This window comes from Periplaneta americana, chromosome 11 (genome assembly GCF_040183065.1).
Source record: "Periplaneta americana isolate PAMFEO1 chromosome 11, P.americana_PAMFEO1_priV1, whole genome shotgun sequence".
NCBI classification, from domain to species: domain Eukaryota; kingdom Metazoa; phylum Arthropoda; class Insecta; order Blattodea; family Blattidae; genus Periplaneta; species Periplaneta americana.
Genome location: NC_091127.1, coordinates 1630386 through 1658046, shown reverse-complemented (window position 1 = coordinate 1658046; position 27661 = coordinate 1630386). Strand labels below are relative to the sequence as shown.

The window sequence follows — 27661 nt, the reverse complement described above, 5'->3', positions numbered from 1 at the left end:
ACATTAATTACGAAAGAACGCCGAAAGATTTCCTTTTATGTCGTACTTTTCGCCCAACAAAGTGACAATAGTTGCTACAGTGTGTTTGCTCGCGGGGATCGATAATGCTTTGGTTGCGGTATCCATGGTTACCACGTATTCTCTCTTTTGCTACCTGTTGCGCGTTTGGACGGAAAAAAAAGTTGACAATGCGAATTGTTTTCCTCCGCTCCTCGCCACCCCGTTCAGTGACGTGCACTCATCGAGGAACTTTTTAATTGTGGAGATGAGGACAATTATATTCCTCTATTTATAGACTACGATGACTCTGTTCGGAAATAGGCACTGTCTTTTATATGTCGGGCAGGAAACTTCAATTGACCCGATGACGTAGCAGCTAATTTTTAAACACGTGTACCTGCCTATATAATATAAACACCTGTATTTCTAGCGATCGCTTACATCCAGGCATTAAAACTAAAGGTCAAATTAGTGAACTCTGATTTTTAAACTGGATGCTTAGGGAGTGTATGTACTAGAAAGCAGCAGTGCTTATATTTTCGTATTTGAAGATTTATTAACTACTAGCCGTACCCGTGCGCTCCGCTGCACCCGTTAGAAATAAATATAAAGTAATTACATAATTAAAATACGACGTTTGATCCAGGGAACATTCGTGTTTGATAGAAGGATAAATCGTTTAATATGTTACTTAATTTAAATTGCATCCAAATAATTAAAATGCGATCATTTTGGTCCAGAGACACTCATTTGGTGCAATGACAATTCCTTTAACATGTTTCTTAATTGTTATTATATGCAACCATAGTTTAATGAAGATTGACATCATTTAGATTTAATGTGTATACTTTATTTTACTTGCTATATGTTTCCATTGAATTATGGTAATAACTTAATTTTAACCCTTGTTTTCTACGTCTTGGCCCACTATGGTTCTGGCCCACTATGGTTCTGAACCCTTCAAATAACTTAAATAGTGATACAGCATATATAGTGATATGTAATTATATTTCTTTCTTTCGAAAATGTAAGAATTCACCATTTCCTGTGTACCATTGCCACGGAATGAATAAATGTGTTTTTTCTTCCTACTCAAAAATTTTATATTTTGCACATAGGAGTTATTGCAGGAACAACAACGCTATAATCTAAGGCGGCGGTGAAAATGTATTGTATTGTTATTTTAAAAGTCTTGTATATCCTTTAATCGATATTTCTTCATACAAACACAGAAACATTTTCTGTAGACTATGTTTAATAGCTTTCGTTTGTTGTTGTCCAAGGCCCCTTATAGATGAAGTCATTTGTTTTTTATTTCATTACAATGCCTTAGATGGCGTTGTTATATAAATTTTAAAACTCATTTATCTCATGAAATATCAGTCCTATCAAAATTTTGCATAGAATAAAACTTATCGGAAATAATTTTTAAAAAACCCTTTGTTATGTAACATTTTTCACAAAAATTAATAATAAGGGAGATATTTTGATTTATTTAAATCAAGCCCCCTTATAACCCCCTTTTAAATAAATTAGTTTTAATGTTATATAGTCTAAAATCTAAGTTACAACTAACTTAATTTATATTCCAATTTTCATATAAATCAGTTCAGCCATTATCGCGTGAAAAGGTAACAAACATCCAGGCAGACAGACAGATAGACAGACAGATATACAAACAAAAATTTCAAAAAAGCTATTTTCGGTTTCAGGATGGTTAATTATACATGTTAACACCAATTATTTTTGGAAAATCGAAAATTACCAGAAAAATTTTGGCTACAGATTTATTATTAGTATAGATAAAGTACTGTGAAAATGTAACGATGCAAATTTGTCCTGAAATGAAAAAACTTAAGGCTCATTCACAATGAAAATTAAACATATCGTAAGCGTTAACTTAACGTTACAGTAAAATCAAGAAGTCATACCATCATACTTGGTAACCATGGAAACATAACAACGACGCCATTTCCTCATATTCTGTCGTATACTTCAGCGCTCCACGATTGTGTTCTGTTTGCAAATCACGTAAGCATAAGCATGAAAGTTTGGAGTTTGCAAACTTTCATGTTAACGTCTTACGGTAATGTTTATGTCAATGCTTATGTGAATCATAGTGAATGACCCCATTTGGTAGCCTGGGCGCAAACTTCTGTGTTTATGTTACGGTTATGTTTAATTTTCATTGTGAATGGGCCTTTACAGTGACTGCAAAAATTTATCATTGCAAGAAGGTCCATATTGCAACATCAAATTGTGGATAAGTTCGTCCCACTTTCTTTAACAGACGACGGTTGCCAAAGCTTAACCACGATACAGAGGCCTATGCTAACAAACACAGGAGTCACTTAAATCTAATGTATTCCTAATATGTTATCTTCATTTCAAAATGCTATCACACTATTGGTTTGCGCTCTGATGAACATATAATAAAATGTAATTGGACGATTGATAGCAAAAATTGGACAAATCCAAAATATTAATTCTTCAGAAAACGAATAAAACTATCCCTCACGTTTCTCATATTATAATAAAATAATCTGACATATTTTATATAGATTTCTCTTATATCTGTTCGCTGTTCTCTTTTATACGGCTTCTTGAAAAAAGAATTTTGGACATATTCGCTTCTTGAAGAAAATTTTTTATATGTACAGTAGTGGCAAATGAACCGGACCGACCGTTGTAGCTGATTTCAGAGCCTTGTTCACTTCAGAGCACGATAGACTGGTAACTAAGACTTTCGTGGTTCGAATCCTGCCTGGGAAGGAAACTTTTTTTTGTTTCTTATTCAAATTTATTCCCAATACTTTTCGATTGCAGCGATATTTTACTACCTAATTAACTTATTATTCCCAGAACATGAATTTTACCAGCAATTCGAAATTCCTGGAAGGTGTCTGGTTTAGTTGAGCCTTTGAACAGACAGTAATGAATCGGGAGGATGTAGTTCTGCCTAAAGAAATCAGCATGGTAAATATTGCTAGATTTAAATATGTATCCATTGCTTCGGTATCATTGGAAAGAATTTTTCTTTTGCTTATAAAATGGTTCTGTCTAAAAAAAAAAAAAAAGGCAAAGTTTCACATTAGAAAATGAGAGAAAAACGTTATGTACCGCAATGCAAATTATAATAATGTGTTGATTGTAAATTCATTGGTAAATTAATTAATTTAATTGCAATATGAGCACTTTGCACTGGAAGGAATAGTAAACGGGAGAAGAGTTCGGGGCAGAAGAAGATATCAGATGATAGACATTTAGATATATGGATCGTATGCAGAGACAAAGAGAAAGGCAGGAAATAGGAAAGACTAGAGAGTGCTGGGTTTGCAGTGAAAGACCTGCCCTTGGACAGAACACTATGATTGAATAAGCAGTTATGTATTAGCAGCCTTAGAGCAATGAGGCCTATGAATTCATTAAAAATTACGTATCGGTATTCATAATTTAAGACTTAACAAAAATAAAGTTTCTAACCGCAGTATTCTTTTACTGTTTTTGTCATTGTATACCGTAATGCTTAATATTCACTAATTAATTGAATTTTTATAGTTACTCATATTCATATATTTATATTCTTTATTTGCCTGAAGGTACAAGAATACAAGAGGCCTCGTCAATGTGATAATATAAAAAACAATGTGTCAATATTTAAAATATTAAAAGAGTAAAAAATAATAAAATTTAACTAAAATACTACATCATTTTTTTTTTAATTCATTCATATTATAAAAGGGATTATTTTGTAGCCATCTCTTAATCTGAAATTTAAATTGTGTTTCATTAAGTGCCCTAGTCTGTGTGGATAGAAATTACATTTTAGCTGCTTGAAATTGTGTTTTCAGTTTTTAGTGTCCATTTTACTAAGTTCAGGGTCTATTTTAGGTGTCTAAAAGTCAGTTTTTAAGTGCCTAAAAATCCGAAGTCTACATCACATAAGATTGGACGTTGTAGTGCGAAGCTCGCCTGTCCTAGGAGTGCTAACTGCTGTAAGAATTTCCAATTACAAGACTGCTAGTCGCCACTCGCCTTATTAAACATTCGATCAGACAGACAAAACATTGGGAGCTTCCGCAAACATCTTCCTGTTCACACTTCTTACGCCGTGAAATTGATTTCATAATAGAACGAGGAATACGATCGAGCCTTCCCACAACTTCAGCATGAAACACTGGTGGTTCATTAGTGCAGTTCCATGAGGTGCTTTCAACTTCTTCATATTTCTAAGGTTATATTATTTTGTCGCAATTTTTCTCTAGTTGATGGCAGTGGAAGAATTACTCTTTCAGTACAGGAAGTACTGCGATATTGCAGAACATCAATTTCGAGATGTTCATTGATATAAAAGTTCGTGTTTTCCCCAACCATAAGGCAAATGTCAGGTAATCTATTGCGAATTCTCGGCCTCATCTCGCCAAATATTATCTCGCTATCACCAATTCCATCGACGCTAAATAACCTCGTAGTTGACACAGCGTCGTTAAATAACCAAGTAAAAAATATTTACACAAGTTTGTTCTCAGCATCTCTGATATTAAAGCCATCTTTTCTGTCTGTTTTTCTATGTGCTGCAATTTTTCTTGAATTATTTCATAATCCGTATTATTAAGCAATTCGAGGTTGTTTGGGTAAAGAAGATAAGTCATAAAAATAAATGTGAACCAGTCGGTTATTAATATGCAACGGCATTACCGAACAAATTTTGGTGCAGATCTACCCAGTGGGCCTACAATCCGTACACGGTACAATGATTTTAAGGCAAGATTCTTCGCAAACGGTTGCGAGTTCATCCGTACCGACTACAGACAGTTGCTGCAAGCTCTAACCAGAGGACGAAATGCTACGAAGAAATTTCTGCAAAAGCATGCAGACTTTATTTGAAAACGATGATGAATTTATTCGTTCCGTGGTGTTTTATGACGAAGCCACTTTTCATCTTTCTGGTAAGGTGAACAGACATAACCTCAGAATCTGGGGTCGGAAAATCCGCGTACCTACGTGGAACTTGACTACAGACTTGATGTATGCCGTGTTACCAAGTGGGGACACATTAAACATCTTTAAGGAAAAGAAATAAACTTTTTGAGTTTCTCTTTCCATTCGTACTATTTCCATGCATCTCAGATTCATAGACCCTGTGTTCGAAACCGCAAAGGCCTTTTGTGGAAGCCCTGTATAATATTTCTACTGAAAGGATATCGGTAATGGATTAATATTTACTGGCGATCTCCTCGAAATGGGTTTACTCGAGCTTTTCCTTGACTTGAATCTTATGTACAACATGAAGATGAATATGTTGAATTATTACTTCAGCTCCAGTTATATCCCCACATTCGAAATAGTAATATGCGTTACAAGAGCGGCATGTTGAAGTTTTCATGTTCGAGGAAAAGTTTGAAAAAGCGAAACGTAGTTGAGCTTTTTTAATTTCCGAGAATTGAAAGAAAACATACCGCTCGTGTATTGTACATTATTTTGTGCGAAGATCGTTTATTACATACCTGAAAGAGGAATTTCTAATTAGTTGCAATGAAATCTCCATCTTGGTTTCTGTTCAATGACGGCAAATTTGCAAAAACAAAAATATCTATCTTCAACATTGTTGCTTTAAAATGTTTTCTGTGTTTACTATACTCCAGCAGGCCGTGATATACGTCTGTCTTTTTTCCCCCCCTCAGTATATGATGAGTCTGGAATCTTGTTGATTTTTTCACGGCTTCCTTAATGTTACTTGCATCACGAATGCAGTAACTTTAGTGGAGTTGTAGAGTTTGCTTAATTTTTGCAAATATTTAAAAACAATAATTAACAGTGCAATTTAGGTGAAATTGCAGTTGTGAGTTTCCAATTTATAATTATTACTATATTGAACATCTCTAAAAATAATATGTTAAAAGCCTAAAGCAGTAAAATCAATATGTCACTTAAGCGGTAAGAAGAGGGAAATTGTTATGTGTGTTAGGTTGGGAATACTGAATGTGGAATTTTAGACTTTCCGCGGATTGGTTTTGTGCGGAAACCAAGCAAATATGCACGATCTCGCACAAACTTCTTTAAACAGAAATTTCAGAAATAAAGAGATCTACATGCATTTAGTTGATAATACAGCACAGTCTTAGGAGGTAGCGATAGAAGTGGCGTTAACTTGTTGTTCGTCAAATCGTTCGTTTTGCATACAGATTTTTGTACTACTGTTGCTTTGTAGCATTTCTGCCCACAAACGTTCATTTTTAGAAAGTTGTGGTAGTTATTTGCCTACATGTTGCTAATATATTTTATGTACTGGTGCTGTTATAAACAGATGTAATATAAGTATTATTCTGGTATTTATCCGTGTTTTCTTTCTTATTCCCGTGAATATTTACTGCTACTTTTATATTAATTCCTTTAAAATTCACTAGCTTTGAACAGTGATATTATTATGCTATGACTGTAAATAATTTGACTTCTGTAGTTTAGAATTTATGAAAAGTGATTTTATAAGAGAAACATACTCGTGCTTGTTTATGCGCTACTATTCACCAGATTATCGGAGAAGTCTGCCGTTCCACACTACAGGGTGACAGTTCACCTGTCGGCCTAGTAGGCTTGCTCTCTTATCTAGAAACGAAACACACTGTTTTCACCTTTCTATTGTTCTATAAATAAATTAAGCAAACTATTACATCTTGCACAAAAGAGGACGGATTGGATATTAGTCTCGGACAATTCGCTTGCCAGCTATCCTTAAAATAAGGTATAATAAAAGACGTGCTTATTTCATTTCCAGTAATGTCGTAGATTTTCTCGTAATAGCGCAAATTTCAAAGTTAAACTATGTTTTTACCTATTTTACTTATTTAGGACTATGATTAAAGATAGACTAACCGCAAAGAATTATGAACCATCATACATATCCACGCAATTTATGACTGGACACGGAAAATTTAATACATATTTTGAACGTTTCAAAATTGACAACCCAAACGGCTCTCCATGTCCCTGTGAACACCCCACACAAACAGTCGACCACCTGTTATTCGAGTGCCCACTACAAGAACGCAAGAGGTACCGGCTAGGAACCCATAAGCATGTGCGATACAACTTTCTTACCACCGATAACAAACGTTTTTCTGAAGCAATGTTGCTTAAAGGAATTTCACAGATTTATTACAGATGTATTTAAGGCCTTGTAGAAATAATAGTAATTATTAACAGTGTCCTATTTATTCTTCTTGGAGTTAAATTTGTAAATTTTAAAAGTGTGGTTACTATGTTGAAGTGTATGTGTTGTAACGGATGCTTGATTTGTTATGTATGTGAGTCAGTTATGGGATGCTTGATGTCGTCGCAATGTCGTAATTATAGTTTGATTGTGTTTGTGTGACTATTGTGTATTAATTTATGATGTATGGTACGGAAAGCTGCATATTTGTGTTATAGAAGTGTTACGTATGTGTGTTGTTAATGTTTTTGTATGTCTCGAATTGATACCTGATATTTGTTTTACAATCGCAATGCCTAATTTACGGATTGTTTACGTTTTGTTTACATCACGCAAGCTAATTTAATTTTCTTTTCCATTTCTCTTTATGCTTATCTTTTTTGTGTATAAAACTATAGCCCTAACATACATATATAAAATAGGGCTAACCCTCATTGGAGATACAATAATAATACTAAGGTTTGAAAGTAATAATTTGATTTTCTTCTTAAGAACTGCATCGTACGTCTATCTAGTGTTGGTCCGAAGACATACACTCCCCATACACTGGTCGGTATCAAAAGCGGTGGCGAAATGCGATGTGAAATGAAAGAAAACTATAGCATGTCACTCACCGCCTCCGTTCTGGTAGCAGATGTAAGGGAAGCGCCAGACATTGCCGAGATCCACGGCGAACCCGATGACCGCCAAGAGGAATTCCACCTTCTTGCCCCACGTCTCGCGGGGGTGGGATGGTGTCAGCGCTACGGTGACCACTTTGCCCTGCAGCTGCAGTGCCTGCTGCTGGTAGCCATCCCCCTGCTGCTGCTGCTGCTGCTGCTGGCCTCCTTCCTCCTGGTCCTCCGCCACCTGCTCACTAGCCATGGTCCCTAACACTCCGAGTATGTGAGCCACCTGCAAGCAGAGCCATCAGAGAGTCAGTTTCTAACACTCCGAGTATGCGAGCCACCTGCAAGCAGATCCATCAGAGAGTCAGTTTCTAACACTCCGAGTATGTGAGTCACCTGCAAGCAGATCCATCAGAGAGTCAGTTTCTAACACTCCGAGTATGTGAGCCACCTGCAAGCAGATCCATCAGAGAGTCAGTTTCTAACACTCCGAGTATGCGAGCCACCTGCAAGCAGATCCATCAGAGAGTCAATTTCTAACACTCCGAGTGTGCGAGCCACCTGCAAGCAGATCCATCAGAGAGTCAGTTTCTAATACTCCGAGTATGTGAGCCATCTGCAAGCAGATCCATCTAGAGAGTCAGTTTCTAACACTCCGAGTATGTGAGCCACCTGCAAGCAGATCCATCAGAGAGTCAGTTTCTAACACTCCGAGTATGTGAGCCACCTGCAAGCAGATCCATCAGAGAGTCAGTTTCTAACACTCCGAGTATGCAAGCCACCTGCAAGCAGATCCATCAGAGAGTCAGTTTCTAATACTCCGAGTATGTGAGCCACCTGCAAGCAGATCCATCAGAGAGTCAGTTTCTAACACTCCGAGTATGTGAGCCACCTGCAAGCAGATCCATCAGAGAGTCAGTTTCTAACACTCCGAGTATGTGAGTCACCTGCAAGCAGATCCATCAGAGAGTCAGTTTCTAACACTCCGAGTATGTGAGCCACCTGCAAGCAGAGCCATCAGAGAGTTAGTTTGTAACACTCCGAGTATGTGAGCCACCTGCAAGCAGAGCCATCAGAGAGTCAGTTTCTAACACTCCGAGATTGTGAGCCACCTGCAAGCAGATCCATCAGAGAGTCAGTTTCTAACACTCCGAGTATGTGAGCCACCTGCAAGCAGATCCATCAGAGAGTCAATTTCTAACACTCCGAGTATGTGAGCCACCTGCAAGCAGATCCATCAGAGAGTCAGTTTCTAACACTCCGAGATTGTGAGTCACCTGCAAGCAGATCCATCAGAGAGTCAGTTTCTAACACTCCGAGTATGTGAGCCACCTGCAAGCAGATCCATAAGAGAGTCAATTTCTAACACTCCGAGTATGTGAGCCACCTGCAAGCAGATCCATCAGAGAGTCAGTTTCTAACACTCCGAGTATGTGAGCCACCTGCAAGCAGATCGATCAGAGAGTCAGTTTCTAACACTCCGAGTATGTGAGCCACCTGCAAGCAGATCCATCAGAGAGTCAGTTTCTAACACTCCGAGTATGTGAGCCATTTGCAAGCAATCCATCTAGAGAGTCAGTTTCTAACACTCCGAGTATGTGAGCCACCTGCAAGCAGATCCATCAGAGAGTCAGTTTCTAACACTCCGAGTATGTGAGCCACCTGCAAGCAGATCCATCAGAGAGTCAGTTTCTAATACTCCGAGTATGTGAGCCACCTGCAAGCAGATCCATCAGAGAGTCAGTTTCTAACACTCCGAGTATGTGAGCCACCTGCAAGCAGATCCATCAGAGGGTCAGTTTCTAACACTCCGAGTATGTGAGCCACCTGCAAGCAGATCCATCAGAGAGTCAGTTTCTAACACTCCGAGTATGTGAGCCACCTGCAAGCAGATCCATCAGAGAGTCAGTTTCTAACACTCCGAGTATGTGAGCCACCTGCAAGCAGATCCATCAGAGAGTCAGTTTCTAACACTCCGAGTATGTGAGCCACCTGCAAGCAGATCCATCAGAGAGTCAGTTTCTAACACTCCGAGTATGCGAGCCACCTGCAAGCAGATCCATCAGAGGGTCAGTTTCTAACACTCCGAGTATGCGAGCCACCTGCAAGCAGATCCATCAGAGAATCAGTTTCTAATACTCCGAGTATGTGAGCCACCTGCAAGCAGATCCATCAGAGAGTCAGTTTCTAACACTCCGAGTATGTGAGTCACCTGCAAGCAGATCCATCTAGGGAGTCAGTTTCTAACACTCCGAGTATGTGAGCCACCTGCAAGCGGATCCATCAGAGAGTCAGTTTCTAATACTCCGAGTATGTGAGCCATCTGCAAGCAGATCCATCTAGAGAGTCAGTTTCTAACACTCCGAGTATGTGAGCCACCTGCAAGCAGATCCATCAGAGAGTCAGTTTCTAACACTCCGAGTATGTGAGCCACCTGCAAGCAGATCCATCAGAGAGTCAGTTTCTAACACTCCGAGTATGTGAGCCACCTGCAAGCAGAGCCATCAGAGAGTCAGTTTCTAACACTCCGAGTATGTGAGCCACCTGCAAGCAGAGCCATCAGAGAGTCAGTTTCTAACACTCCGAGTATGTGAGCCACCTGCAAGCAGATCCATCAGAGAGTCAGTTTCTAACACTCCGAGTATGTGAGCCACCTGCAAGCAGATCCATCAGAGAGTCAGTTTCTAACACTCCGAGTATGTGAGCCACCTGCAAGCAGATCCATCAGAGAGTCAGTTTCTAACACTCCGAGAATGTGAGCCACCTGCAAGCAAATCCATCCAGTGTCAGTTTCTAACTAACAATGCCTTGAGTTGAAGCTTCCGCTATTCGATCTAACAGCAGTCTCTGAACTTACATTCATAATGTGAACTTAAAAATAAAAAAAAAAATAAACTGTCGGACAACAAGCGAAATACCAAGCCTAACAATTCAGAATGAGAAACGTGTATTTCGTAAGGAATAAACAATTCCTTCAGATTTCGAGTAGTATTATCAATCTATAGCAGTGATGTCAAAGCGAGCGCATTTTTCTGACCTTGACGTCGTGCGCGGGCATTAAGCGCTAGGTATGCTAGGAGGAATAAGCAGCCTGTTGGATTAAGAAAACAGTGGTGCACAAACTTCAAACGGAACGTGAAATTTTATGTCGTTATTTTTATATGGCTTCTTTCTGTTTGTTATTTTCTATATTGTCTGTAAACAAAAGTACTAACACCTATTTCTTAGCCTAATATTGCAGTTGTGTTTTAAACGTTAATAACATAATAAAGGGTAAAGAAGGAATATTCACACAAATTCCATAATAACTACAACTATACTGTACTAAGTGAATTAAACACATCGTTCATAAAGAAAGTGTTACCCCCAAGAAAGACACTGAATATGACATGATAAGTTGGAATTGACATTGATGGTATCTTTAGCCTTATAAAAGTAATTAAAACAATATTATAGTACAAAGCAAAGTTTCCTAGGTATATGTTTTAACTGTAACTAATATTACATAATAAAACTCTTATCGCATTATGCTTTTAGGTGTTATTGGTGCGCAACTTTCTGTTATCAGAATATTAAATTATCTCGAAATCTGCTGAAGCTATAGAGCTGACGTTTTACCAACACATAGGCACATATCTTTTGTTTGTGATGTGACAGTATTTGCTTTGTTAATTCATATCCTTACAAACATTTTCCATGCGAATATTTTCAAACATTTTAATACACTATCTTCAGTAATACGTATTTACGATATATTAGATTTACGAAAACATTGTTTTAGTACCTGTAAGGCTGCTAAGCAAACATATCTGAAAATTTCATTTTCTGTAAAAAAAAGTTTAGAAAATATTCCTTCTGAATAAAAAAGCAAACTTGTGAAAAAATGAGCATTAAAATTAAAAACTTACATTCTTATAATGCACTTATACTTCTCAGACAAATTTAAAATTAACATTGATACAGTTTTAATAAGTTCTCTTCCCTTTATCCATTGAATCAGTGCTGGCCATCCCTGAATATAGCTCGACCAAGCGGCATATACCACCTCTTTCGTCTGTCTCTTTCCTTTTCGCTGTAAAGCGCTCAGGCTCTCCTGGGCTCTAAAGCGCGCGCTTGCACCAATGGGCATCAGTTGACATGCCTGATCTATAGAATCGATTGTGGGTAAGAAGTGGGCTGTGAAGTTTTCTTTACATTCTTTATCATAGGATTGGGGTCCAATTGTTATATTTGCTAGCAGATTTTGCCAGAAATGCAGAATAGTCTGATGGTAAGAGAAAAATAAGAAAGTTATTTTAAACATTTAGAATGACAATCATGTAACTCGTAACGAAATTGTTTTCGAGTACTATAGTCGACTGATGCAAAATACTGCGGCAAAAAATCGCTCATGCTTTACTTACATTCTGTATCATTGAGTTGGGACTAATTCTGATGTTGAAATCAGGTTCTTCAGTGCTGCTCACTTCCTTGTAGGTTAGGTTAGGTTAGGTTAGGTCGAAGAAGCAAAAACAGTTAATTGAAACATCCAGAATGACAAACGTGTAAAACGCAACAAAGCAAAGGATTGCACGTATTTATGAAGGAATCAATTTTGTTTACATTCTGTGTTATAAAATTTGAGACTTCAGGGTGAGAAATGTAAATACTGTAGAAATTATCCGATTGTGGGGAAAGACTGTGGGGGATGGAATCCATTGTATATCATATGTTTTTCTTCTCTTTTCTACCGAGGCAATACCGCGTCATACATCGCAGAGATCATTCCGAGATTAAAAGCAGGTCTACAGTGCTGTACGACAGTCTACTATATACAGTCACGAAGCTTGAGTTTTGAGGGTGCTAGAAACAATAGACTGTGACGGTACTATTTTGCATTGCCTGTAATGAGGCGATATTAGCGATCCTAGTGGTGAGCAACTACCTAATGTTTGCATATTTACTACGTATTGAGCTTCGCGACTGTATGTACTAGACTGTGGCTGTACGGTCGTTCGTAAGTACATTTCACGAAGAGAAACCTCGTGTGCTTCGATTCGACTATCGATGTTTCATTGCCACGTCACTCCTCCGTTGTAATTACTTGAATTAATCTGTTTAAAGTTCACTTGAGAAAGGAGGTGGGTGAAATTTTTGATCGAATGTGGATTAATTTTTAGTTACTGAATATGAATTAAAATTAGTTCAATTATTTTTAAGAAAAGGCTGTACACAGACGGACAACGCGACAGAAATCGTGTTTTCAGTAGGCAGAGAGCCTGAAAGTGTGCAGCTCTTTGGAAATAGGGAAATAGAAATTTTGGAACTACTCAATAATTCCCCCTACTTACAATGAGAAAAATATATTGTGTGTATTGTGCACGGAACTGTCACAACGCTGCTAGAGGGCGCACAGTCCTAAATCAAATTGCTGAAGTTTACGGAGTTATCAGTTTATTGTAAAACGAAACTTCTTTTCCGTTGAAACGTGTGACCGATTCAATTTCCCTTCGCTACAAGAATATCTTCCGGTGTCGGCCGACGAAAGCAGTGCAGAAGTAGGTCTACTCTACAGTTCAACATATACTGTGTGTCTCCATAAATTATAAGAAAAGAAGCCATACACGCTACGTACCGTAAGGTAGGGGACGTGGCCACATGCTTCATTCTATTAAAACAGCCGCGATGAAGATTATGCGATTTACTCGTTCCGCAAAAATCTAGATCTTTAAGAATATTTTTACCAATAACATTCTATCTACGGCTTATTTCTTGAACTATCATTCAAAAGAAACATTCATTGAAATATTTTACTGACATCCACGTCAAAAAACAAACTTTTGCCTTCAAAATAGCACACTAAAAGGCATTTCCATATATACCAGAGAGAGATACGCGCCTTTATTTAAGAATTACGCCACAGTCTAGTAGAATACAGTCGCGAAGCTTGAGTTCTGAGGGTGCTAGGAACAATAGACTGTGACGGTACTATTTAGCATTGTCTGTAATGAGGTGATATTAGCGATCCTTGTGGTTAGCAACTATCTATGGATGCATATTTACTACGTATTGAGATTCGTGACTGTATATAATAGACTGTGATTACACGCTCTTTTGTCTTTCTTGACAGAAGGGACATGAAGACTTGCATGTCAACCTGAGGCTAATTTTACTCACCATTCCTGTTCTGTGAATATTTGTCGCCGAACGGTTGCACTCTTGTACATATAGGCCTACAGCACACTGCACCGTTAGGTTAACCTGGGTTACAGTGATGATGATTATGATGACGACGATGATGATTATGACGATGACGACGATGATGATTATGACGATGACGACGATGATGATTATGACGATGACGACGATGATGATTATGATGATGACGACGACGATGATGACGACTATGATGATTATGATGATGACGACGATGATGATGATGACGACGATGATTATGATGACGACGACGATGATGATGATGATGATGATGACGACGATGATTATGTTGATGACGACAACGACGATGAAGATGATTATGATGATGATAACGACGATGATGATTATGATGATGACTATGATGATTATGATTATGACGACGACGATGATGATGATTATAATGACGACGACGATGATGATGATTATGTTGATGACGACAACGACGATGATGATGGTTATGATGATGACAACGACGATGATGATGATGATGATTATGATGACAACGACGATGATGATTATGATGATGATGACGACGATGATGATGACGATGATGATGATGATGACGACGACGATGATGATTATGTTGATGACGACAACGACGATGATGATGGTTATGATGATGATGATGACAACGACGATGATGATGATTATGATGATGATGATGACGACGATGATGATTATGATAATGATGACGACAACGATGATTATGATGATCACGACGACGATGATGATTATGATGATGACGACGACGGTGATGATGATGACGACGACCGTGATGATGATGACGACGATGATGATTATGATTATGATGATGATGACGACGATGATTATGATTATGATGATGATGACGACGACGATTATGATGATGATTATAATGATGACGACGACGATGAGGATTATGATTGATGATGATGACGACGACGATGATGATGATTATGATGATGACGACGACGGTGATGATGACGACGACGATGTTGATGATGACGACGACGATGATGATTATGTCGATGACGACAACGACGATGATGATGATGATTATGATGATGACAACGACGATGATGATTATGATGATGATGATGACGACGACGATGATGATGACGACGATGATTATGTTGATGACGACAACGACGATGATGATGATTATGATAATGATGATGACGACGATTATGATGATTATAATGATGACGACGATGATGATTATGATGACGACGACGATGATGATTATGATGATGAAGACGACGACGATGATGATGATTATGATGATGACGACGATGATGATGACGAATATGATGATTATGATGATAACGACGATGATGATGATGACGACTATGATGATTATGACACGAGGATGATGATGACGACGACGATGATGATTATGTTGATGACGACAACGATGATGATGATGATGATGATTATGATGATGACAACGACGATGATGATTATGATGATGATGACAACGACGATGATGATTATGATGTTGATGACGACGGCGATGATGATTATGTTGATGACGACAACGACGATGATGATTATGATGATGATGACGACTATGATGATGACGATGATGATGATGATTATAATGATGACGACGATGATGATTATGATGATGACGACGACGATGATGATTATAATGATGACGACGGCGATGATGATTATGATGATGACAACTATGATGATTATGATGATGACGACTATGATGATTATGATGATGACGACTATGATGATTATGATGATGACGACGACGATGATGATGATGACGACGACGATGATGACGACGACGATGATGACGACGACGATGATGACGACGACGATGATGACGACGACGATGATGATGATGACGACGATGATGATTATGTTGATGACAACGACGATGATGATGATGGTTATGATGACAACGACGATGATGATGATGATGATGACGATGATGATGATTATGATGATGATAGCGACGATGATTATGTTGATGACAACGACGATGATGATGGTTATAATGATGATGACAACGACGATGATGATGATTATGATGATGATGACGACGATGATGATTATAATGATGACGACGATGATGATTATGTTGATGACAACGACGATGATGATGGTTATGATGATGATGACAACGATGATGATGATGATTATGATTATGACAACGACGATGATGATTATGATGATGATGACGACGATGATGATTATGATAATGATGACGACAACGACGATTATGATGATGACGACGATGATGATTATGATGATGACGACGACGGTGATGATGACGACGACCGTGATGATGATGACGACGACGATTATGATGATGATGATTATGGTGATTGATAATGACATGTGGATTGATAGTGAAATGAATCCGAACTCGGTATTTAGGAATTACAACCTGTTAAAAGATGTTACTCTTTCGTAACTAAATTCTAATTACCTAAATTATTTAAAGTAACCAACAGCAATATGAAAGCAAACAATTCGAGAGGAAAAATATTTAATAAATTACTTGTCTGCGAAAAAAAAAAAATAGGCTTCAGAACTGACGGTTGTGAAGATAGTAGAAGAAGTTCTTGCCATTCATTTGATGACTTTTTATAAAACGAAGTATTTTTTTTTCTCCATTTGGAGAGCGGATAGGATTACATAAATAGTAAGGAGTAATTTCCTTGGACATATGTCAGTTTTGAAAAGAATTTCTAATATTTTTTGAAGAAAATTCGATTGTAGAAATAGGCCTAGTCATGTAAGTAATACTTCGTTAGAAATTGAGGGCTTGGATATATTATATGATATTCGTTTATCAATCTATCTTAATTAAAAGTAAAATCCTGAAAATGAAGTCGTTGCAATCTACTTCCAGACATTCGTATAGTAAGAACTAAAAATAACCAGGCTGCAATTGCATTCCATCAGATGTATGGAGAATAATTCTAATATTTGACACAGCTAAATTCCAGCTGTGATATACGCAACATTTAAGGCACAGTTTCAGCTGCCAGTAAAAGTCATAGCTTTAAGAATGCATTTTGTTTTGGACTTTGGATATTTGGGCGGAAAATAGTAGACTTATTGCAGGTAAGTTGTCCCTTTTTTCATGAAAAATATTAAGGAACAAAAAACATATGTTTTGGTTCGTCATTACACTACTGACATCTGTTGGTAATTGATGTGACCCCGATACTGATTATGGAGACCTCTGGTGAAGAATATTGGGAAAATGACAAATCATAATCTCATTGGTTGAAGAACCATCTGTGTAGTGATCCCAGTCTATCAATACAAGGCGTACAAATTGAAAATACGTAACAATTCAGCCAAAAACAGCTCAGAAAAGCAAAATTGTAAACTAGCTATAGCAGGCGCAAGATGTGAGAGTCCCTAACGACCGTTACGAACGAGAGAAATGCAATGTAAGAAATAAACAAGAATAAGTCTCAATCTGGGCTGTAGGGCTTCCACAAGCTACATTGAGTACTTGCGACAGTTTTGCCTATGGAAGACGGGTGGATGATTCCGCTATGTCCTAGTTCTTTTCATTGAAAATATATGCCAGAGTCTGGAGAAATGTATTAGAATTTGTGGTGTTCAAAGATGATATTAGAAACAGGTTCTCGCAGGTGCCCTCGTTTTCCCAGCTACAATTAAATCATTTGTACATTAACCATGATGATGATCATCATTACTGTTACAATAGTCGTCACTACCACCTTCACCCAGAAGAATAATCATTATTTTCATGGCGCACCAAACACAAAGTAGTAAGCTTATAATCTAGAATTAATAGTAATTGCCATTGAAAAACAAATACAGAATCTATACTAATAATAAATCTGTAGCCGAAATTTTTCTGGTAATTTTCGATTTTCCAAAAATAATTGGTCCTAACATATATAATTAACCACCCTGAAACCGAAAATCGCTGTTTTGAAATTTTTGTTTGTATGTCTGTCTGTCTGTCCGTCCCTCTGTCTGTCTGTATGTTTGTTACCTTTTCACGCGATAATGGATGAACGGATTTCGATGAAAATTGGAATATAAATTAAGTTCGTTGCAACTTAGATTTTAGGCTATATGGCATTCAAGATACATTATTTAAAACGGGGGTTATAAGGGGGCCTGAATTAAATAAATCGAAATATCTCGCTTAGTATTGATTTTTGTGAAAAATGTCACATAACAAAAGTTTCTTTGAAACTAATTTGCGATAAGTTTTATTCCCTAAAAATTTTTTATAGGACTGATATTTAATGAGATAAACGAGTTTTAAAATTAAAATAACTGCCATCTAAGGTCGTATAATGAAATAAAAAACAAATGACTTCGTATATAAGGGGCCTTGGACAGCAACAATCGAAAGATATGAAAGACCTACAGACAATGTTTCTGTGTTTGTATGAAGTAATATCGGAAGCTAAATTAAGCGATTTGTATAATTAATTATTATTTCACCATTGGAAAGTGTAGTTTCTCTAGATGGACATAATGCTATAATGTTATTACAGTAACTTCTGATATAATATAATATAATATAATATAATATAATATAATATAATATATATAATATAATATAATATGTAATATTATATAATATAATTTAAGTTATTTGAAGGGTTCAGAACCATAATGGGCCAAACGCCATTTACTGAATACATAGAAAAGAAGGGTTAAAATTAAGTTATTACCATAATTCAATGGAAACATATAGCAAGTAAAATAAAGTATAGACATTAATTCTAAATGATGTCAATGTTCATGGTTGCATGTAATAACAATTAAGAAAAATGTTAAAGGAATTGTCATTTCACCAAATCAGTGTCTCTGGACCGAAATGATCGCATTTTAATTATTTAAACACAATTTAAATTAAGTAACATAATAAACGATTTATCCTTCTATCAAACACGAATGTTCCCTGGATCAAATGTCCTATTTTAATTATGTAATTACTTTATATTTATTTCTAACGGGTGCAGCGGAGCGCACGGGTACGGCTAGTATTTAATATAATTATGCAGGTCTGTTCAGAATGTGTTAAAATCTAATGATTGTGTCTCTCAAGATAAGTTTGTTGTAACGCAATCAAATACCTCTAGCCTAATTATTATTTAGTTTTTCGCTTAGTTAAGTGTTCACTCAACTGCGAAATATGAACCGGTGCTTTTCAGAAGCTATTCTAAAATGACTTCACATAAAATAACTGCTATTTTTAACGCAGGCAAGATATGGAAAGTAAATTTTTCCTGCAGCCTTTGTACAGAGATCTCCGAGCTATAGACTTTTATAATACTTAAAAACGATTGTCTTCGACCGGGTTTGAGCCCGAGAATCTGAGATCATGTGGTGAACATGGCAACAGTCATTAATGAATTAATATATTTTTTTAAATATATGAAAATACACCGACTTTAAACCTTAAGCATTCGTCATAATGTAGTGAATTACATTGAGACATGATTTTCCGTTGCAATTAACTACCGTTACATTAACGTTTCATATAGTTATAAAATCAGTGTGGTTTTAGGCGTAATAGATCGACTATTGATCAGTTTTTTTTTTTTGTATTCGACAAATATTGGAGAAAAATGGGATTATAAGGGTACAGTACATCAGTTATTCATAGATTTCAAAAAGGCGTATGACTCGGTTAAGAGAGAAGTATTATATGATATTCTTACTGAATTTGGTATTCCCAAGAAACTAGTTCGATTAATTAAAATGTGTCTCAGTGAAAAGTACAGCAGAGTCCGTATAGGTTTCTATCTGATGCTTTTCCAATTCACTGTGGGCTAAAGCAGGAAGATGCACTATCACCTTTACTTTTTAACTTCGCGCTAGAATATGCCATTAGGAAAGTTCAGGATAACACAGAGGGTTTGGAATTGAACGGGTTACATCAGCTTCTTGTGTATTCGGATGAGGTGAATATGTTAGGAGAAAATCCACAAACGATTAGGGAAAACACGGAAATTCTACTTGAAGCAAGTAAAGCGATAGGTTTGAAAGTAAATCCCGAAAAGACTAAGCATATGATTATGTCTCGTGACCAGAATATTGTACGAAATGGAAATATAAAAATTGGAAATTTATCCTTCGAAGAGGTGGAAAAATTCAAATATCTTGGAGCAACAGTAACAAATATAAATGACACTCGGGAGGAAATTAAACGCAGAATAAATATGGGAAATGCCTGTTATTATTCGGTTGAGAAGCTTTTGTCATCTAGTCTGCTGTCAAAAAATCTGAACGTTAGAATTTATAAAACAGTTATATTACCGGTTGTTCTGTATGGTTGTGAAACTTGGACTCTCACTTTGAGAGAGGAACAGAGATTAAGGGTGTTTGAAAATAAGGTTCTTAGGAAAATATTTGGGACTAAGAGGGATGAAGTTACAGGAGAATGGAGAAAGTTACACAACACAGAGCTGCACGCATTGTATTCTTCACCTGACATAATTAGGAACATTAAATCCCGACGTTTGAGATGTGCAGGTCATGTAGCACTTATGGGCGAATCCAGAAATGCATATAGAGTGTTAGTTGGGAGGCCGGAGGGAAAAAGACCTTTGGGGAGGCCGAGACGTAGATGGGAAGATAATATTAAAATGGATTTGAGGGAGGTGGGATATGATGATAGAGACTGGATTAATCTTGCTCAGGATAGGGACCAATGGCGGGCTTATGTGAGGGCGGCAATGAACCTCCGGGTTCCTTAAAAACCAGTAAGTAAGTAAGTGTAGTTATAAAGGAAATTTTGAAACGTAACGGTGAAGGTCGTTTGTTATCCATTTCAAGAGCTGCTAGTATCTTGGCTTTCCGTCAGTAAATTCTTCAGGGACGTTCCCGGCCAATGCTTTAGTACTAAGCACAAAATTTCATAGGACGATAAATCCAACAAGGAATGATCACGTGACAGGCCCGTCACTGAGAGATAAGGTCGCTCGATATATCGACAATAAAACGTAACATTCAGACTGGACTTTGATTTCCGTCCGGATCAGAGGTGATCCTGGAGTGATCAGAGATTTTCAACTTTTGCAGCGAGACAAGACCGCGGATGAAGCGAGAAATTGAATCGTATACCATAATGGAGCAAGCCAATAAATCGGCATGTTAGGAGGATAGGGTGGACTTTGTACAGCGCTCCTCTACAAATCTGTGCTGGAAATCGAGCCCTCCCATCTCGTGTTCTGTACAAATAAATACAAATTTAAACGGAGCCGCAACCCGCGAGAACATTCTCGTCGTTCAGTTCCAAACGCCACTCACTTGTTTTATGCGAATCGTTATTTGTATGTAAACAGAGTAACGATTCCACATGTAGCGGAAATCACTACATTTTGCTCTTCTTGTGTAAATATGGTTCTTTAAATGGGATTTGGGAATTAATTCTTTCACCGTTACATGTAAATATGTCAGCTAACTCAAACAGCAACGAAGATTAAACGACTGTATTACTGTGCACCAAAGTATCTCATTTTTGCATCTCACAATATGCAGATTTCATTCAGTGGGACAAATGCGTAGAGTTACTTATCACTAGGGACCGGATTTTTATGTAATATCAAGGTGTGAAATATGTATGTAAGAAAAATAAGCTGAATATGTACCAAAATATGTAAAATCATGAAAATATTTAATATCAATATCTGGCAGGTATAGGATAGGTAAGACTCTCCAGTTGTGATTTCATAGAGCACCCGACTTTTTTACCGCACACTTGACACATTGAAATTTTTCCATCTGTAGTGAAACCTTCGTCCATCGCAATCCATGATTTTATTTTTGTCGTTAGGGTTGAAGATACAGGGGCCATCTTAGTTAGTTAAAGCAGTAGATAAACCCACTTGCACTTTATACTGTAAGTACTAAAACTAGAAAACTGAGTGAAATGAATGACACAACAGTACTGCAAGCACTGTTTCGCTTTACTGGATTAGGAGAAAATAAGAGGAGATGTGGGACACATGCATTTTAGCTGCTTCCTGTAAGAAACAAAGTACCTACTAAAACCTCAAACTATAGGCATTTACAAACTGTTGTTTGCCTGGAACTAAGGACGTTATGTTTCGTGCCGAAATATATATTTTCTTGGGTAGGTAAAAAGGCTTTTTAAATCTATGTATTTCCAATTGTAAACTTCCCTAACAAAAGTTTTTTTTTCCACCTTTTAGAGAAGTAAAAGTGAATAAACCCCCTAAATATGTAGATTTATGTAATATCAAGCCATAATATATAATGTGGGATAAATATGTAAAAATATGTAATATCAAATTTTAATATATTAATGGTAATTACAAGATTCGCAAAGATTTGTTATTTATATACGGTTAGGTTGAAAGGAATATAATATGTAATTACATAAAAATCCGGTCCCTACTTATCACTGAAAGAAAAGTAATTGAATGTGATGATGTATATAAGGCAGATTTCCTGCGACTACTTTCGTCACACCAAATAAGGAAAATGTCATAATTATCATAATCTAAAGAAGAGCAAAATAATCACAGCAGATTACATTAACATTAGCGAAAACGTAAATTAATTTAATTCCCACTCATTATTTTTGTTTTATGAAATTTAGAGCAGAATTCGATTCAAGAATATTTAAAATCTTCCCAAATATTTAAGATGTTTGATGTATAATCTGCTCGTCATTTCTCATCGTCTTTCCTGGAAGCATTTTCACAATGTAAACAAATACCTTATTATAATAATACCGGACAGCTGTATACTAGCAGCATTGGCGGACCTGACATCTAGCGCAAAGGGATGGAATTACGTCCATATATAGGCTACAAATATTAACATAGCGAGATTCGGACTATTGTTTAAAACGTGAGTTACTAATGTGGAATTATATTATGAAACGCTTAAGAAATGTTGAATAATATTTAATGTAGAATTATTATCTTATTTCAAAGCTGCATATTATGAGAAATATTGCATACTTCATATTACTTTCCGTAATTAATTGTTACATATTTTTTCGTTGGTTTACCGAGACAAAATCAATCTGATATTAGGAATGAATTTACAGTAATGTTTTATATACGCATTGCTGACAACTGCAAAGATAAAATTGATAGTAATCTGATGCTTGTAATAATTAGTAAAGGCATGTGGACAACAATAAAACTTAATTTGATAAAACCTTAAAATCCGATACATTTTAACTTCTATTTATTTATTAGGTCTAAATAAAAGACTAATTTGTATTTTTCTATCAACACAAAGACGAAGGAATTAGGCCTACTAAAGAATTTTGTTGACTCACATTTTATGAACTGTCGGAAATCGAAAGTACGATTTGGAGCAGTTTGTAATGCTGCAATTGTCACAATTATAAACAGCACATATACACCCTGACATTTTAACACTAGTACTAATTCATAAAACTATTAACAAATTAACTAGCCCAGCAACAATATACATTGCAGTTGATTACAGCTTGTTTCGCGAGTATCTCCATCCCGCCAGGTAGGTAGCAGCACCATCGTCGTTCGCACGTAAAACTACTAGCTGTCCGGTATTATTATAGTAAGGTATTTGATGTAAACAGTACTAGCAATTGACCAGACATAGCGCCCAAAGTGGATGGAAACTTACAACGAAGCTGGCAATTCATTCCTGAGCAGGAAATCAATGAGAAATTTCAAACAGACAAACCATGCCGGATAACTATGCGTTCCATGAATTCTGAAACTAATACAATAAGGCCCACTTAAAGTTGGATACTTTGCAATATCACAGTAAACAAAATAAAATCAAGAGTCTACATAAAATCAAGATATGCAATAGGGATATTTACGTCATGCATTATAAAGATGGTGTGATCGAAATCTGCAACAGTTAGAAAATCTGGAATTTATATCGAGTGATTTCAAAATTGGAGCAAAAAGCAATAAAAGAAGTCAAAATGCTTTCTAATTCTCAAGGTATCACTTGAATGCAACTAGAAGTTTGGTACTGTCCGTCCAAGTGGTTATGTCGCATCTCGATTTCCCCCACCCGTTTCTGCTTGCCCCTATGTAAAGGCTAGTGGCTGGGCTGTTAGGCTCTTTCCCAAAAATATTTGCTGCTCGGAAATGAAGTCTACGTAATGTTGTACAATTATTTAAAATAATTTAAAGAAAAGGGTCCTGTAAGTAAGTGTCACGTGATTTTCCGTGTTTCACCCACCCTGCGACATAACCACAGGGTCGGATAGTAGTTATTCACCAGGTGATGATATCGGAATTTACTGGTATAAGTCAAGAACAGAGGCAGTCCGAGTCTGAAAGTTTCATGTATTGTATTGTATTGTATTGTATTGTATTGTATTTATTAACATTCCATGGTATTCATACAGCTAGAATATGGAACAAGTCAAAACACTTAATACTATTATAAAGTCTTAATTTATAGTCACAGTCTAGATGAAATATATACAGACGAGATTTACAATATAGTCTACTAGTACAACACAAAGTTTTAGTATCAATTTCATGAAGTGTTATTGAATGTCATGAATTCACCTACAGAATAGAAGGCGTGAGAAATTAGGTACTTCTTTAATTTGGCCCTAAATAATTTTATGTTTTGAGTTTCATTTTTTTTATCCACAGGGAGGCTATTAAAAATTTTTACTGCCACATAACGCACTCCTTTTTGATAGCACGATAGACTTGCCGATGGAGTATGAAAGTCATTTTTTGGCGTGTATTTATGCAATGAACTGTTGAATTAGTTACAAAGTTTTCACGATTACATACGAGGAAGATTATTAATGAAAAGATATACTGCAAGCCATGGGCATTATTTGTAGTTTTTCGAAAATAGTCCTACACGAGTCCCTAGATTTGGCACCTACTATTATTCTAATTACTCTTTTTGTAGTAGGAATATACTGTTACTATCTGTGGAATTTCCCCAGAATATTATTCCAAAACTCATTACCGAGTGGAAGTATGCAAAGTATATTGTTTTTAAGGTATTGATATTTACTATCTTTTGCATAGATCTAATAGCAAAACAGGCTGAATTTAGTTTGGGGGTAATTTCTTTCATATGATTTTTCCAATTTAACACATTATCGGTTTCTAAGCCAAGAAATGTGGTTGTTGTTGTTTCTAATAGGGATCTATAGTTAATTATTGCGCTAGAAATTTGCGACGTTGAATTTGGACAGGATTTAAATTGAATTATGTTAGTTTTGTTACAATTTAATACCAATTTATTGGCCGAGAACCAGTCACATATTTTGAGGAGAATTGCCTCTGTTGAAGATTGGAATGTGTTGAAGTTATTGGCTGTAATTACTATACTTGTGTCATCTGCAAATAATATGGGATGACCTACATCTTTTATTAGGGGTGGGGCAAGATCATTTATGAAATAATTTTATCGTACCGAGAGACGAACTCACAACCTCTGGAATGGATGTCAGACATCTTACCACTGGACCACACACAGCTCGTAACAGTGAAGTTAAAAATATATCAATCATCCATAAGACCCATCTTGACCTACGCTGCAAAATCGAGCGTAACCGCAACTAAAAATTAAACTTCTCACAATATCCGATATGAAAATTGTTACGAAGAATTCACGAAAAGTTCTTATGTGGTCATTTAAAAATACATCGCAACAACAAAACAAATCATTATGTAAGACACTATGAAACAGTAAATTTGCTAAGATAAGAATGGGATGCTCACATACTACAAAGAATACCGAACAGGGCAGCACAATCTATCTAGGCAATCGGAAGTCATGCAGCATGGAGGAACCACTCAAAAAACTCCGAAAACAGCGAGCAAGTCCGAGCTCATCGTCTGAATGTCCATGACGTCTAACGGGCTACAGAAATACAATAAAGACTTAAAATACTATTTTCTTTATACAGGGTGTATCTAAATTGGTGTCAAATATTTCGGGGACATGTTCCTAACACCAAAACATTACAAAAAGTTCATATGAACATTGGTCTCAAAATAATTTATTTTAGAGTTACAAGACAAGATTTAATGTTACAAAAATTGCTCGGAGTGGCTTCCTCCTGCTTCGATGTGTCCCCTAAACCTGCGTTACATGCTCTGGCGTGCTCTGTTGAAAATTCCTGGAGCGTTTCGTATTTCGTGAAATCCATTTGGATACGCTCTCAGAATATCAACATTAAGTACAGGAGTCGCATAAACCAGGGACTTTAATGTCCCCAGACGAAGAAATCCATTGGATTCAAATCAGGCGATCGAGCAGGCCATGCAATGAATCCTCTTCGACCAATACATCTTTGGGAAAATCGATCATTAAAAAAAATTACGAACTATCAGACTGAAATGAGTTGGAGCAGCATCGTGTTAAAACATATTCATTGGATGACGTCCAGAAGCACATAATCAATTAAAACGATGGAAATCATTTCGTTCTGTTCACTCACAGAATACATTTTCTTCTGATTTCTTTGCTCAATAAAATACAAACAAACAAAAAACCATCAAACAATCAGCGGTCAATGAAGGGACAAATCGTGTAATAACTCCCTAACGAATGGTTTTCAGACCCATGTTATTATTAACTTTTTTAATTGTTTTGATGTTAAGAACACGTCCCCGAAATATGTGACACCAATTTAGATACACCCTGTATTTTATTTAATTTGTTTTACGACGATTTATCGGCTGTGATTGCTATCTAGCGTTTGAGTGAACTGAAGGTGATAATCTCAACGAAATGAGTGAAGGATCCAGCGCCGAAAGTTACTCTTACCCGCAAAAACCTCAACCAAGTAACTTGTTCCAACCAGGATTTGAATCCGGTCCCGTTGGTTCCACGGTCAGGCATGCATAGCGGTGGACTCATCGTATTTAAGATACTTCAACAAGTAATAAAGGAGGTCATGGTCGAAAAACGGGACGAAGCATCATAGGATGATGATATCTTTAACAGAATAGTTTTCTAATTTGTCTTGGAATTTTTCGTTATCTTTGATAATGTTACTTTAAACTGATACTTGTCTGCATTAGTTCCTTCCTCAGTCTCTTCGCTAATTAGTGGAAGCTGCGTTCAGCCATCTAATTATCATCTTAATATATTATGTCAGACTTGATGATGAAGACTTTAAATTGGCCAGTTTGTCCAAGTAATGTTTAATTTTGCTTCACGAATGTTAAATTAACAGTCTGTTTATTTTTAACGCTTTGTTAATGTATTTTCCATTTGTTCAACATAATTTTGTTTAAGATAACCAACACTTAACTATAACGTCTGTTAGCACTATTTTAACTACTCAACAGCAGTTGGTAATGATTCTACACATGTAAGACAATTTTTGATTGGCTAAAATTAATCTTTAAATTCTATATTATAGAGTGAGTCATGAAACTTGCATAAAATGACAACCTGTTATAGTAGGCCACGCCCATAAACAAACAGTTGACAAATGAAAGTTGTAGGTGACGTGCTGAATAATAATTACAAAGTAAGGTTATATTTCCTCATTGCTATTATGGATACGAAATACGAAAGAAATAAAATAACACTGATGTATTTAAACAGTCCAAAGTATTTTTTAAATGTTATATTACCAGCCATATGCTAAACATTCCCTACAGAGAGACACAAAATATTAATTTCGCAACTTCTGTTCGAACAGCTGTGGAGACATCGACCATATTTA

The 27661-nt window shown here is 36.5% G+C and overlaps 1 protein-coding gene across 2 annotated transcripts in view; it reads right to left on the bottom strand.

Annotated features, from left to right (window-relative positions):
* The window catches only part of SerT (Serotonin transporter), a 369951-nt gene that overhangs the window by 194714 nt on the left and 147576 nt on the right, over nt 1–27661 (bottom strand). For both annotated transcript variants that reach the window (XR_011334757.1, XM_069838824.1), the window contains exon 2: nt 7825–8104. Coding sequence is in view for 1 of the 2 variants with exons in the window: in XM_069838824.1 (XP_069694925.1) it covers nt 7825–8074 (250 nt within the window). In the remaining variant the exon portion in view is untranslated. The remainder of the gene's footprint in view (nt 1–7824; nt 8105–27661) is intronic.